The 13,165-nt window shown below is 43.4% G+C and overlaps 2 protein-coding genes across 3 annotated transcripts in view; both read left to right on the forward strand.

The window, feature by feature from the left end:
- Positions 1 to 4,332, forward strand: part of GPBP1L1 (GC-rich promoter binding protein 1-like 1) — a 47,329-nt gene extending 42,997 nt beyond the window's left edge. For both annotated transcript variants that reach the window (XM_015421954.1, XM_015421955.1), the window contains 3 exons: positions 1,545 to 1,666; positions 3,037 to 3,139; positions 3,478 to 4,332. In XM_015421954.1, coding sequence (XP_015277440.1) covers positions 1,545 to 1,666; positions 3,037 to 3,139; positions 3,478 to 3,627 — 375 coding nt within the window. In that variant the 3' untranslated portion in view covers positions 3,628 to 4,332. The remainder of the gene's footprint in view (positions 1 to 1,544; positions 1,667 to 3,036; positions 3,140 to 3,477) is intronic.
- A 4,000-nt stretch (positions 4,333 to 8,332) lies between these two features.
- RPS8 (ribosomal protein S8) lies at positions 8,333 to 13,131 on the forward strand. The gene is made up of 6 exons (XM_015421977.1): positions 8,333 to 8,420; positions 8,895 to 9,001; positions 9,753 to 9,852; positions 11,409 to 11,584; positions 12,226 to 12,355; positions 12,968 to 13,131. Exons 1-6 carry the CDS (start codon positions 8,417 to 8,419, stop codon positions 13,075 to 13,077), a joined length of 627 nt encoding a protein of 208 aa, XP_015277463.1. The 5' UTR covers positions 8,333 to 8,416; the 3' UTR covers positions 13,078 to 13,131.
- Positions 13,132 to 13,165: the final 34 nt, after the last annotated feature.

Below are 13,165 nucleotides of genomic sequence, written 5' to 3' on the forward strand. Positions count from 1 at the left end.
GACAGACTCTTACACACTTTGGATGTGAAGCGGGCTCTCCTGTTCTACCTCAATAGAACACGCCCAACAAGACGAGACTCCCAATTGTTCGTCTCTTACGTACCAGCAAGGCTGGGGACTCACATCACGGCTCAGCGCCTGTCAAAAGTGGATTGCGGGGCTCATCCATCTCTGCTACCTAATCGCCAAACAGCCATTGCCTGGCCCTATCAGGGCTCATTCTACCAGAGCTGTTGCGACTGTCTTCCTCCAGGGAATTCCCCTGACAGACATTTGCAAAGCCGCTACATGGGCCATGCCTAACACCTTCATCAGGCACTACACCCTAGACGTCCGTAAGAACTCTAATACCAACATGGGACGTCACATTCTGTCTTTGGCTACGCAGTAAGGACCTGCCAGCACCCTCCTCCAGGTAGGCCGCTGCTCGCTAATCTCCCATGGATGTGAAGCACAGAGACCACGTCGAAGATAAACAGGTTGCTTACCTGTAACTGGTGATCTTCAAGTGGTCATCTGTGCATTCACACCACCCGCCCTCCTTCCCCGCTGCTGTCAGCTTCTACATTTTCAATAGGGGTTGATTTGCGGCGGTTTGAAGGAACTGGCGGGATGTCCGCACCCACCCCTCTGGGCACGTGCGGTAGGGTTCCTGCGCATGCCCGAGGTTTGGGCGCAAAAATCTGTTAAAAGAGCTTGCTACAGCATCGATCGATCCAGCGCGTGGGCACTAGATCCCATGGGTGTGAATGTACAGATGACCACTCGAAGATCACCAGTTACAGGTAAGCAACCTGTTTTTCACCTTTAATGTCTCTAAAATCTGTAACTACATAGTGCCCCTCCGTAGTGATCTTTTAAATTAAAAGTCCCCAAGCACTACAAGCTTTTACCCATATGGAAGATGCTCCTAGCCCCTTTTTTACTTTTGATTTCTAATTTGTATTTTGAGTTTTAGAAATGCAAAACCAGTAGTGCAAAAATCTTTATAGTTGTTTTTCATTTTGAGTCAAGTAATGGCGCTAGGTCAGCATGCTAAGAATTTTTTAATCTTCTTTCTGGGAAATGAAGTATGATAGGGCTTGCATGTCAGGTATATGTGTTTGTGTGTACACACACACACACATATATGTATAACATGTATGCAATATTTGGTACAGTCAGCTCCAATGTGTGCTGTGAACTTACTGTTCTTGATCCAACACTGGGAGCTTCCTGCATGACCTGGTTGTGGGAGGCGGGCTCCATCCATAGTCAGTAAACCAGAATATACATTGGTTCTTTTGCTAGAGGACACTAAACTCTTTGCCATGGTTACTGACACTGAAGTGGTTTCTTTTTTGCCAAAGATAAAATGAATTATTTTGACACTCCCTGAGCTGGAAACTGTGCATCTCTTGCCAGCTCTATGTTTTCTGTTTACAGCTCTGGAACTGCTAACCTCAGATTATAGGTGTCATTCCTTTCTGAGAACCTTTTTCTAAAATTACAGTTGGTATTACAAGTCCAACAGTACCTTGTTTGTTTTTTCTCTCCCACACCAGGTGGAAGGTGGCCACACACCAGAACCAAAGGAAAACTGGGAAGAGAACTGCCATCAGAATGGGCTTTCTCTCCCTTTAGAAGAAGGGGAGAACCTTTCTCACTCATTAGAAGCAGAACACAGGTCAGCAGAAAGAAAACTAATCAAAGGGGAAGTCTCATTCCACTAGCATTCTATAGAAAAGTTGCTGCCATCCGTCACTTGGTAACACATCTCCAGTGCAGTGCAGCCTCCTGCTGTTTTATGAAGGACACTGTAACACTGGAAGCACCACTAGATAGTACTCATTTACGCAGCTTCATATATTTCTGGTAACTGCCTCATTTCCTTAAACCATCCGTAGCTATTCTTCAGCAATACAAGAGCTGGATGAAGCCTGCACAAACCTTTCCTGAGGCACAACCCGGCCTGTGAAGCTTAGAAGGAAATGTTTCTATCAGGAGGCTGGGGTGGTTTTCCCATATGCAGGTAGCAAACTGTATTGGTTCTTGGCCCTGCATGGTCTCCATTAGCAACTGTGAACAGGAAAGGAGCCTTCTCTTTCACTTGCTGTAGTGGCAGTAGTCACTGAACCAACAGGGAACATGATGGCTTAATCTTAATGTCCTTCACTGGAGACCGCCAAAAATAAAGGGGGTAAAACCAGATATTGATAATTATATTTATTTGTCCAATGATATTTATTTGTCTGAGAGACAGAGAGAAGTGTGGAAAAAATGAAAGAGGTGGAAAGAAGGAAAGAGGGAGAAACAAAAAAGCAAATAGGGGAGGGAGGGAGGAAAGTAGGAAGGGAGAGAGAGAGAAACAAAGAAAGCAGATAGATGAGGAAGGGGGAGGAAGGGAGGGAAAGAAAAAGGAAAGAGAGAAAGGGGGAAAGAAACCCAGATAGGTGGGGTAGGAAAAAAGGGGGAAAGAGAGAGAGGTGGAAAGAAACCAGATAAATGGGGAGAAGAGAGGAATGAGGGGAGAGGTGGAAAGAAAGTAACTTCAACTTTAAATGTGTTCCCCAACCCACCCCCCATCAGCCAGCTTGGTTTAAGAAGGGATTTAAGGAGACAAATGCCTTCTCCAAGCCAGCTGGGAGGGGGGCTTTGAGAACACATTTAATGTTTGTTTTCTTTCTCTACTCCCCCCCCCCCACACACACACACCCCTCAGGCCTACCCAGGGAGAGGAACACTGGCTGGGGAAGGGAAGACTTATTGGGGAGAGATGCCTCCCATTCACTTTCCCAGCCACCCTGCCAGGAGCTGCGCATTATGTGTGAAAGAGGCGCATGCGGCTCTGTAACCACAGTTTGGTCACCCTTGACCTAGTTGCTCCTAATAATGATTGTAAAATAGAACTAATTAAACTGACAGTTTTATTCCTGCCAAAATTGGAGGTAGATACCAGAAGGAGTTATCCATTGTATGTGGTTGGGTGGTAAGAGTTGATCTTTGCCATCTCTAATCTGATCTCTTTTTTTCTTTTCTTTTCCTTCCAATGGCTAGGTTATTGAAAGCAATGGGATGGCAGGAATATCCTGAAAATGATGAGAATTGCCTTCCCCTCACAGAAGACGAGCTCAGAGAGTTCCAAATAAAGTCAGAGCAGGTTTGTTCGGCTTGTTTTCCCCACATCAAACTCTGTAAGCATTATCCTGCTTTCCAGGGTAGCAGTGCAATCCTAAAAGCAGTTTTCTAGGAGTAAGCCAATTAAATAGATTTGAGCAAAATTCTGAGTAGACTGGCTTAGGTTTGCTCTCTGAGTAATAAAGTACAATATCTGCAGTGAAAACTGTAACTGCTTAAAAGTAAATGACTTTGTTCTACTACATTGGCAACCCATCTTATATGTACATGACTTTAGGGTATAATCACTTTGAGCTGCTTGCCTAGATAGTAGAACAGAATGGAAAATGTGATTAACTCATTTTTGTTTGTTTCTTCCAGCTAAGAAGAAATGGCTTTAGGAAGAATGGATTTCTTCAAGGCCGTGGCAGTAGTCAATTGTTCTCCTACTGGAGAAGCACTTTTAAGACAGAGTTTGAAGAGTCAGACACAGAAACCAGTAGCAGTGAAACTTCAGATGACGATGCCTGAAATGGGCACAGAAAATTACACAGTACAAAACCAACCCAGCAAACTCAGTTTGTAGTTCAGCACATAAATGTTCGAGGTTCTAATGAAGCAGAGTTTATTCTGTCTCAAGTCTGTTCAGTTTCTTTTTATTGTTGAAAACTTCATGCACAAGGGAAAGAATTTTATCCCAAAGAAGAAAGCTATTGGCTTATTACTTTTAGATTTTGCCCTTCTGTGCTTCATAGAGAACAGTCCATGCAGATGGGTGACCCAACGTCTTCTGGGGCAAGGCTCAGGGTTCAGTCTCATCAGCAGCAGGATGTCAGGGACTGAAGTGGGCAGTCACAAGCTTCTCATACTGCCGTCCACATCGCAAAATGCTGTGCGGCAATAATGTGCTAAAACAATCATTGTCAATGACAAAATGGCTATGGAAGTTCTAATTGTGTTAAATTAATGCTAATAACATGGAACTTTTTTATTTTTTTTGGCGGCTCGGGGAGCTTCATCACTTAACCAGGCGTGGTTGTTGTTTTTTTCTCTTTTGGGGTACAGCTGTAAAATATTTGGATATAGGAATTGTTTGTGTTCTTCTTGCAACCTTGATATTCAGGGTGGATTGTAAAATATAAATTTTTGTGGGATTTCAAAGATTAAGATTATTTTGATAACATTATTTACAGATTTTAAAAAGTGATTATCACATTGAGTCTGTATGAGGGGAAAAACTACTGCATCAAAAGATAACTAACTTGGAATAAATATTTTGCATCAGTTTGCCAATCCCGTGTCTGTCATTTCTCAGCAAAGCACTTCTAAGAATGATAGATAATACAGTGAAAACGTTGAGTATCCTTTGATTATTTTCTAAAGCAAAAGATGCAAGTTGAATGGTTTTGCTTGCTTGTTGCAGCATGCTTCATGATAAACCTATACAGAACTCTTATCACAAAACAGGAGGAAAATAACACAGTGTACCAGAGTAATATATACAGATAATTCTTAAGTGAATATTGAGAATGCAAATACAATGTCCTTGAGATTTAATGGAGTCTGAAGAGCATTTAAGAAATGAGACGGGGTGGTGTGGGTAGGTTGAATCGCTTAAAAGGCTAAAACTTCTTTTAGTGCTTTAACAAAATGTACTGCTTATAATTTAGGTAGCATAAAATTGCACAGTGACTTATTTATGAAACTTGAAAGTATAAATGCCTTCATTTTTTCTGTAAGCAACATTTCAAGTACACCCAGTATAAAAGAGAAAAAGGCGAACTTCGATCTTACCACACTATCCTACCACAAATACCTTAATTTTTGCCACCTTGTAGGTAAGGAAAAATAAGTTGAAAAAAGAAAAAACATCGTTTTGGGGGGGAAACTAGTATTTGGACAAATAGTCTTGAACAATCACAGACGCATCATATTTGGATATTGTTCAACTCTTAATGCTGTACATTCAGTAGCATAGTCTTGAAAATAAGAACAATAAGCTTCTAGTTTCCCAGCATGTGGGTTACTGTCACAGTCTTTTAAGGAGAAAGTTGCAAAGGTTGAGCATGGGAAACCAGGTCAAGAAGACAGCATATGCTGGGTGTCCTGGCTTCCACTATAATTACCAAGTTTAGATCAGGTCACCAGATGAAGTCAAGTAAACAATCCACAAGCCAAGAGAGCCCTGTCCAGTACTCTCATAAAGAGGACAGTACCTTCAGGGTAAAGAAATGTATATTGGATCTTCCTATGTATATAGGAAGCCTAAAGCATAATCAAATCTCAAGTTTTCTCAGTGGAAAAAATGGAATTTGGAGGGAGCACTACAGTGCTGCTGAATGTTTCAAAAAGACTGGATTAATACAAGTTTTTATATTCTTCAGGCTTCAGAGTGAACTTCATTTAAAAAGTTACAATGCAAAAAAGTATTCCATGGCTGGGATTCAAAGATCTGCATGTATTTGGTTCTCAATTGAAATTGAATTTAGTCTTCTACAAGTAGAGTTTTAATTTAATCAGTCTTATTATTAGCCATCACTAGGTAGTAAAGCAGCACACATTTTATAAATGGAGCTTTGGGAACAGCAGCTCCCAATGCTTTGGCTGTGGTCACACGGAGCATTAGCCACGCTACAGAGACGGAAGATAGGCGGATTTTCCGGGCGCAATCAAAAGGCAACATCTGGGAAGCGTAGAGCTCCCGTGGCTAACCCGAGGCTTCCCGCCGAAGATGCGCCATAAAAAACTAATACCTCCAAGGTAGTAGTTTCCGGAAACCGCGGGGCAAGGGCGGACATTTGATACGTTTCCGGTGGTAGCTCGTGGCATCCAGCACCCGCCCACAACCTGTTGCGAAAAGGTTGTTTTTTTCCCCCAAGTCTCCACGGGATGCGCACAAGCACTCAACGGCGCATGCGCACACTTCGGTTACAAAAAAACCACAACCCCCACCGCACCACTTCTTTGCCGCGCCGCAGGATTGACGTATGATCAGCACCTCCCCCCGAACCGCGGGACGTTTGATCCGGCGGCCGCGTGGTAGTTCGGTCCGGGGCAAACAGCCCCCCCCCCGAAGTATCCGGCCCGTGTGACCGGGGCCATAATGTTACTGTTGAAACTCTAGGGGGGGTGGCAAATGCTGTTCAACAAAAGGCCAAAAATCCCAGTAGGCTGGCCTAAGCTCTAAAGAGACTTTTAAATCAAAGCATTCAGTTGTTCAGGTTGGCTCACTGTAGACCATCACATTCTAGCTGGTTACACTTCCCCTTTGCTATCCTAATATCATTTTGCATAAGATCCAGTATTTTATATAGGGATTATGCGAGTTTTGCTTCATTTGGTTTGAGCTGTATTTATTTCAACAATGAAAAGAGGTTTTATTTTCCTTGATGTTTTACAAAGGTAAGTGGCTTCAATCTTCGCTTCGCTGAAAGTTTCTGCTTATTCAATATTTTAAGCTACTTTCTTTTCAGTCACTGAACCCCCTGCTCCATTTCAAACAAAACCAGTACACTCTCATAGGCTTTGAGTAACAGGACCAGTCTGTTGCTGGTGAGCAGCTATTTTACACTAGGGGGTACTCAGGTACAGTTCACCTAAGAAATTCTATGGGACTTATTCCTTAATGCTTAGAACTGCAGTCCGTGAAGGCAGCAGAAAAAGAGGAAGACACAGCATGAGATGGAATGACTCAATAAAGGAAGCCACAGTTTGCAAGACCTGAGCAAGGCTATTAATAGGATGTTTTGGAGGACATAATTCACAGGATCGGAAGCACCTTGACGGTACGTGGAAGAAAAGAGATTGAATTTCTACCCTACCCTTTACTACCCAAAGGAGTCTCAGAGCATCTTACAATCCCTTTCCCCTCCCCACAACAGACACCCTGTGAGGTAAGTGGGGCTGAGAGAGCTCTTTGTAGAACTGCTGGTGAGAGAACAGCTCTGAAAGAACTTGTAAGTGACCCAAGGTCACACTATCAACTGCATATGGAGATGTGGTGAATCAAACCCGGTTCTCCCAGATTAGAGTTCACACTCCTAACCACTACACCAAACTGGCTCTTAATAACAAGTACACCCATAAGGAAAGTGCAAGTGTATTATAAAGAGAGATGGCTTGTTTGCTTTTTGGAAAAAGATGTGTACCCTGCTACCCATAACTGGAACTCTTGTGGAACTTCCAAGCCCTTCTGGAAGAATCATAGAGCTGGAAGGGGCCATACAACCATCTAGTCCAGCCTAAAGCATCTCTGACATATATAGAAGCAAGAGTTATGCACTTAAACACACACAGCATATCGCAGGCTAGATAACAGGCTTTGAGTAATAGGACCAGTCTGTTGTTGGTGAGCAGCTGTTTTATATTAGGGGGCTGTCCGTAAACAGCTAGAAAATGACAATGTTTTTATAATGTATCTATTCATGCGTTGTTATCTTGTCAACCTATTTCTCTACTTAATTAGGTTTGCAGTGTAGTTTTAAGTCTTATTCTGGGGTTCATGTTCCTTTTAATAGTTTGTAGAGGGAATCTCAACAGGTGTAAAGTAAAGGTAAAGGTTCCCTTGCTCGAAAGCCAGTCGAATCCGACTCTAGGGTTGCGGTGCTCATCTCCGTTTCAAAGCCGAAGAGCCAGCGCTGTCCGAAGACGTTTCCGTGGTCATGTGGCCGGCATGACTAAACACCAAGGCGCACAGAACGCTGTTACCTTCCCACTGAAGTGGTACCTATTTATCTATTTCTGGCTTTCGAACTGCTAGGTTGGCAGGAGCTGGAACTACAGACGGGAGCTCACTCCGTCATGCGGCACCCAGGTCTCGAACTGCTGAACTGCCAACCTTCCACAGCCTGTAGTTCAGCGTCTTAACCACTTGAGCCACCGCAGCTCCTTCAACAGGTGTAGGGACACGTTATTTACCACAGTGCTGACGATCTGAAGAAAGCTGCACAAGGTAAAAGTCCCCCAGACCGCAAAGCTATTTAAAAATACAGATGCCCTGTACTCAACTGGGTCTGGCTAGCCCCAGTGACATACCGGCGTAGAGCAGAAAAGATCACTCAGGATCTGGAATCCCACTAGTGCCCTGCAAGAACCTTTCACAGAACAACAGGTCCTACGAATATTTCCAGCCGGCTCTTCTCAAGCATGTTTACGACACTCACTTCCGCTTGCCAACCATGTGCATGTGCCGCATTTTGATGACGTTATAGCACAAGGAAGGGGAATCGCGTAGGTTAGGGTGTCGCGAGATGTCAAGTGCAAGAAACCGCCCCGTGATGCCTTGCGGCCTTCTCTTTGCAGACGGCGCGTCCGGAGAAGGATGGGTGAGTGATTCGGCAGCAGCGGGCGAGGTCTTTTTATCCTTCGGCATCGAGCTAGGTGTCCGACTCTGCCAAGCTCCAGTTCGGGTAATAGGAAGAGGGGCGTTTGTGGGATGAGTTGCATGGATCATTGCTGGTTGGAGCCCTGTTTTTCTGCCACTGTTGTGGTCGGGCCCTGTCTGGATGGCAGACTTTCCTTCGGCCTGTGTATTTGTGCCATGTTATTACAATGGCCGCCTGCAACTGGGATCTTCTCGCGCAGCGACGCCTTTTCCGTGGCCGAACCCCGTGCGGTCCTTTGCTCCGTGTTCCAATGATGAAGCTTCTTTTAATGCTGCATTAGGCTGAGTACGCCATGCGGAGACCTTGGAGAGCTGAGTAACTCTGGGCATAAGGATCTTTCGGGGCAGGAGGGGGATTTGTCCTGTGATGTTACCCGTGTACCTTATTTGCCTGGGTTTTTTTCTGTGTATCCAGGTATCTCCAGGGACAACTGGCACAAGCGCCGGAAGACTGGGGGAAAGAGAAAACCCTACCATAAGAAGAGGAAGTATGAGTTGGGGCGACCCCCTGCCAATACCAAAGTATGTGATTTTGGGTCTAGTGTGGTTCTGTTGTGTATACAGTGTAAGAGTATGTTCAGGTGGTGGTGAAATAGAGTTATTTACATTTGGAAGAATTATGTATACACTCATCTCCATCTTTTCAGTCTCCATTGCAGGAAATCAGACCTGAAAAGTTCTTACTAGAAAGTAGTCTGTTGACACTGTTACCTTAATTGAAACATCTCTAGGCTTAAAGAATAAACCATATCTCATTGTGTTAGCTTTATCCTGTGTGTGTTGTGGGTAATACCAAAAACTGGAGCAGACATTCTCTTGTTACTGTTTAGCATATAGGTTTCCCTGAACCCATCTTAATAGTCTCCATTTAGCTGTCCTTTCTTTTTAGTATTCAACTCTCTGTGCTTCTTTGTGTTGGGTTCAGATAACCATTTCAGGCGTTCTTAGGAATTTGAGTTTGGGAATTTAGAGAGTTCTCTTTGATCAGTAGTCCCCTCCTGGATATATTGCAAACTGCTTTTAAAAGCCTTCTCTCTGTCATGTATATTATTTGAGATGGCCAGAGTTCACTGTTACTGGACTTTGAGGCAACTGGAGTGATGAGAACTACACCTTAGGTGGGTGCTGTGGGCTGTTTTAGTCTAATTTGCACTTGCCAATGCTAGGGGTTGTCATAGTTACACTGACCATGTTGCTGTGTGGGCTTGGTCTTTGTGGGAAGAGTTTATTGCTGTAATTGTTTTGACACAGTCTGTTGTATGCTTTGTTGTAGATTGGCCCCAGGAGAATTCACACGGTAAGGGTACGTGGTGGGAATAAGAAATACCGCGCTCTACGCCTGGATGTTGGAAACTTCTCTTGGGGGTCTGAATGTAAGTGCAAAGTGGGTACACAGCATGTGTGACATTAGTTATGACAGCAGTTGTAAAATGGATGCACAGCCAAGAGATCTGTATGATGACAACTGTGACCTTAAGGGAGTGAGAGTGAATGTGTCCGCTCTTCGTGACTGATGTGTCATTATTCCTTGAGTTTGTGTATTTGCAGTAGTCATTTAAAAAAGCAGTGTAATTATTGGAAGTATTGTTGGAGTTTCAGAAATGTTTATGCTTGGATCACATATGCATAATTCTAAAGAGAACATTATTGTAGAATGAAAGATTGCTCTTCTGTTACCAAGGGACAGAGAGGGCATGGGAGAGTGGACATGCTTCTGCACAGTTCCTCCTTTTTTAGCAGGCCCTGTTCAGGTTTGTGAGTAAATTTCCTGTTCTTGCTCAGATTACTGATTACTTTTTGGGTTCCCTGAGGACTGATACTGCCTTGGGTAAAGATCTTTTCAGGGGTGTGTGTATCTGTCTATGATTATATTTTTGTAAAATTGAATTGGGGGTGGTTGGAGAAAGGAAGTAACTGGTTTCCATCTTGTAAAAGTGATTCTTTCTGTAGACAGCATAGATTTGTGGCCATTGCTCCACAGCAGTTTCCATAGGAAAGCTGTGATCATACACACACAATTAAGATTATAATTTAAAGTCTCTGTCAGGTGTTCCCAAGGGCTTTAAGCTGCGTCTGAACTCAAGTGTAATGATACAAACAGTGTTCCCTCTAAGCTGAGTTAGCTAGCTCACAGTTTTTTACCCTCCGGCTCACACATTTTTTTTCTTAGCTCAGAAAGGATGGCTCCAGAGCAAACTAATTTATGCAGTAGGCAAATTGCTCGCTCACGACTTTAATGCCAGTAGCTCACAAAGTTGAATTTTTGCTCACAGGACTCCACAGCTTAGAGGGAACATTGGATACAAAATGGGCAGGGTTGGTACTGTGGTGTTGTCGACAGGAATGGCCCTTTCTTTTGGTACTGCAATTTCATTCCTGTTTCTTACTTGTGAATGCTAAATGCCTTTTGGGAATAGCCAGCACAAGCAAATAATAAAGCTCAGAGTTATTTAAGTTCTGCTAGCTTCTGCTTACAGAATGATTGTGGGGCCTTTTTTGTGTGTGTTTATGCATATTTTTTTTTGGGAGCTGCGGTGGCTCAAGTGGTTAAGACGCTGAACTGCAGGCTGTGGAAGGGTGATAGTTCAGCAGTTCGAGACCTGGGTGCCGCATGACGGAGTGAGCTCCCGTCTCTAGTTCCAGCTCCTGCCAACCTAGCAGTTCGAAAGCCAGAAATTGCAAGTAGATAAATAGGTACCACTTCGGTGGGAAGGTAACAGCGTTCCATGCGCCTTGGTGTTTAGTCATGCCGGCCACATGACCACGGAAACGTCTTTGGACAGCGCTGGCTCTTCAGCTTTGAAACGGATATGTGCACCGCAACCCCAGAGTCGGATTCGACTGACTTTCGAGCAAGGGAACCTTTACCTTTATGCATTATTTATATTCTGTTCTTGGAAGATATGATATGTCTCATTGCTGTTTACAGGCTGTACCCGCAAAACTAGAATCATTGATGTGGTGTACAATGCATCCAACAATGAGCTGGTGCGTACAAAGACCCTGGTGAAAAACTGCATTGTGCTGATAGATAGCACGCCGTACAGACAGTGGTATGAAGCCCACTACGCCTTGCCCCTTGGTCGCAAAAAGGGCGCCAAACTGGTACGTATGAAGTGGGTTGAGCAGGCTCGTCTTGCGTCCATCATTTAAGGCTTATGAAGGAAGAGAACTACTGCCCTGCTTAATTTAGCATTAGTAGTAATCTGTGTTCTATGTTAATATATGTTCAGCTATAATGTGTTACAGTTTTTGTTCTTCTGATGATGATACATTTGTCCAGTTCTGCTGCTGAATGGAAACTGATGACAAGTGGTTTTTATCTGAAGAAGGCACTGTCTGGGGCCAGTTCCCATTCAAACATTTAATGGAGACAGATGGTTTGAATACTTAGATGGAGATATTCTCTGTGAGTACAGTGCTAGAGCTATCTTAGCATTCTGTTAACTTGTATTTAACCAGATGAGATCCTGGACTTAATATTGCTGGTTTTCAGCCCCTTTGGATTTGCAGTAGAATACCAGGTTGAAATTGTGTTAAATTAAGGTTGCTAAGAATTGGGCAGTTCGCTGCCTTGTGCCAACCTCTCACAGTATCGATAGTGCTAGTGCTGTTCAGTGTGTATGATATAAATCAGCGGTGTTGTGTCAGCTTTTTATATCGATCTCCATGTGGTTGTAAAATAGTAGTATATATCTTCTTCCTAAACTCAGAAGCTTTTAATAATCATTTTCCTCTCTGTTCAGACTCCTGAGGAGGAAGAAATCTTAAACAAAAAGCGGTCAAAGAAAATTCAGAAGAAGTATGATGAGCGGAAAAAAAATGCAAAGATCAGTAGCCTTCTGGAGGAGCAATTCCAGCAGGGAAAGTTACTTGGTAAGAAGTAGGAAGAGAATGTGTAGCTTGGCACAAAGGCCCGGAGATGCTGCGCTTGCCAGTGAGATGGATGATGCATTGCAGTGCTGTCTAAAGCTGTGCCTTGAGTTCTAGGACAGTTTTCATTAGTAATATTACTTCATAATTTAAAGAAGGCTATAGCTAATTTGCTGGGGTGGATCTTGGAATTATAGTTGGCTAAACTTGAAAAACCAGGCGAGACTTTGCTAGACTGGGATTACTGAACTTTTCCTAGTACTGCTTGCCAAACATGAAAGGTGTCTCTAAGGGAATTACGTGGTGGCTGATTACCAGGAGTTTTGAAGTTCACCTCACGATGAAAACTTTGTCCAGTTCTGCTACTGAATGCTAGTGGTGACAATTGATATTCTGAAGGTGACTTCATCAGAGTAGTAATCCTTTGGCTTTCTTAGGTAGGCTCCGCAGCTTGGCAATAGAGCCTTAAATGGTGCTGTTAAACAAGAGATTGAGGACATTATCTTGGCATGTGGAGATTAGTGTTCAAAAATGGGCAGCAAAGAAATGCAATATTTTTAGAGGTGCTCAGTAGCTTGACATTTTACTTCTGTAATAGCACGTCTTGTTTTGCAGCTTGCATTGCCTCCAGACCTGGACAGTGTGGCCGAGCAGATGGCTACATTCTGGAAGGCAAAGAATTAGAATTCTACCTGAGGAAGATCAAGGCCAGGAAAGGCAAATGAACACTCACTGTACCTAAAAAGGCTTAATAAATAATCCCAGATCCTTGTCTTAAATGATTAATGTGATTATTCATGGGTGTCGAGAGGG

Source organism: Gekko japonicus, unplaced genomic scaffold, assembly GCF_001447785.1.
Source record: "Gekko japonicus isolate JY-2015 unplaced genomic scaffold, Gekko_japonicus_V1.1 scaffold75, whole genome shotgun sequence".
Taxonomy (NCBI): Eukaryota; Metazoa; Chordata; class Lepidosauria; order Squamata; family Gekkonidae; genus Gekko; species Gekko japonicus.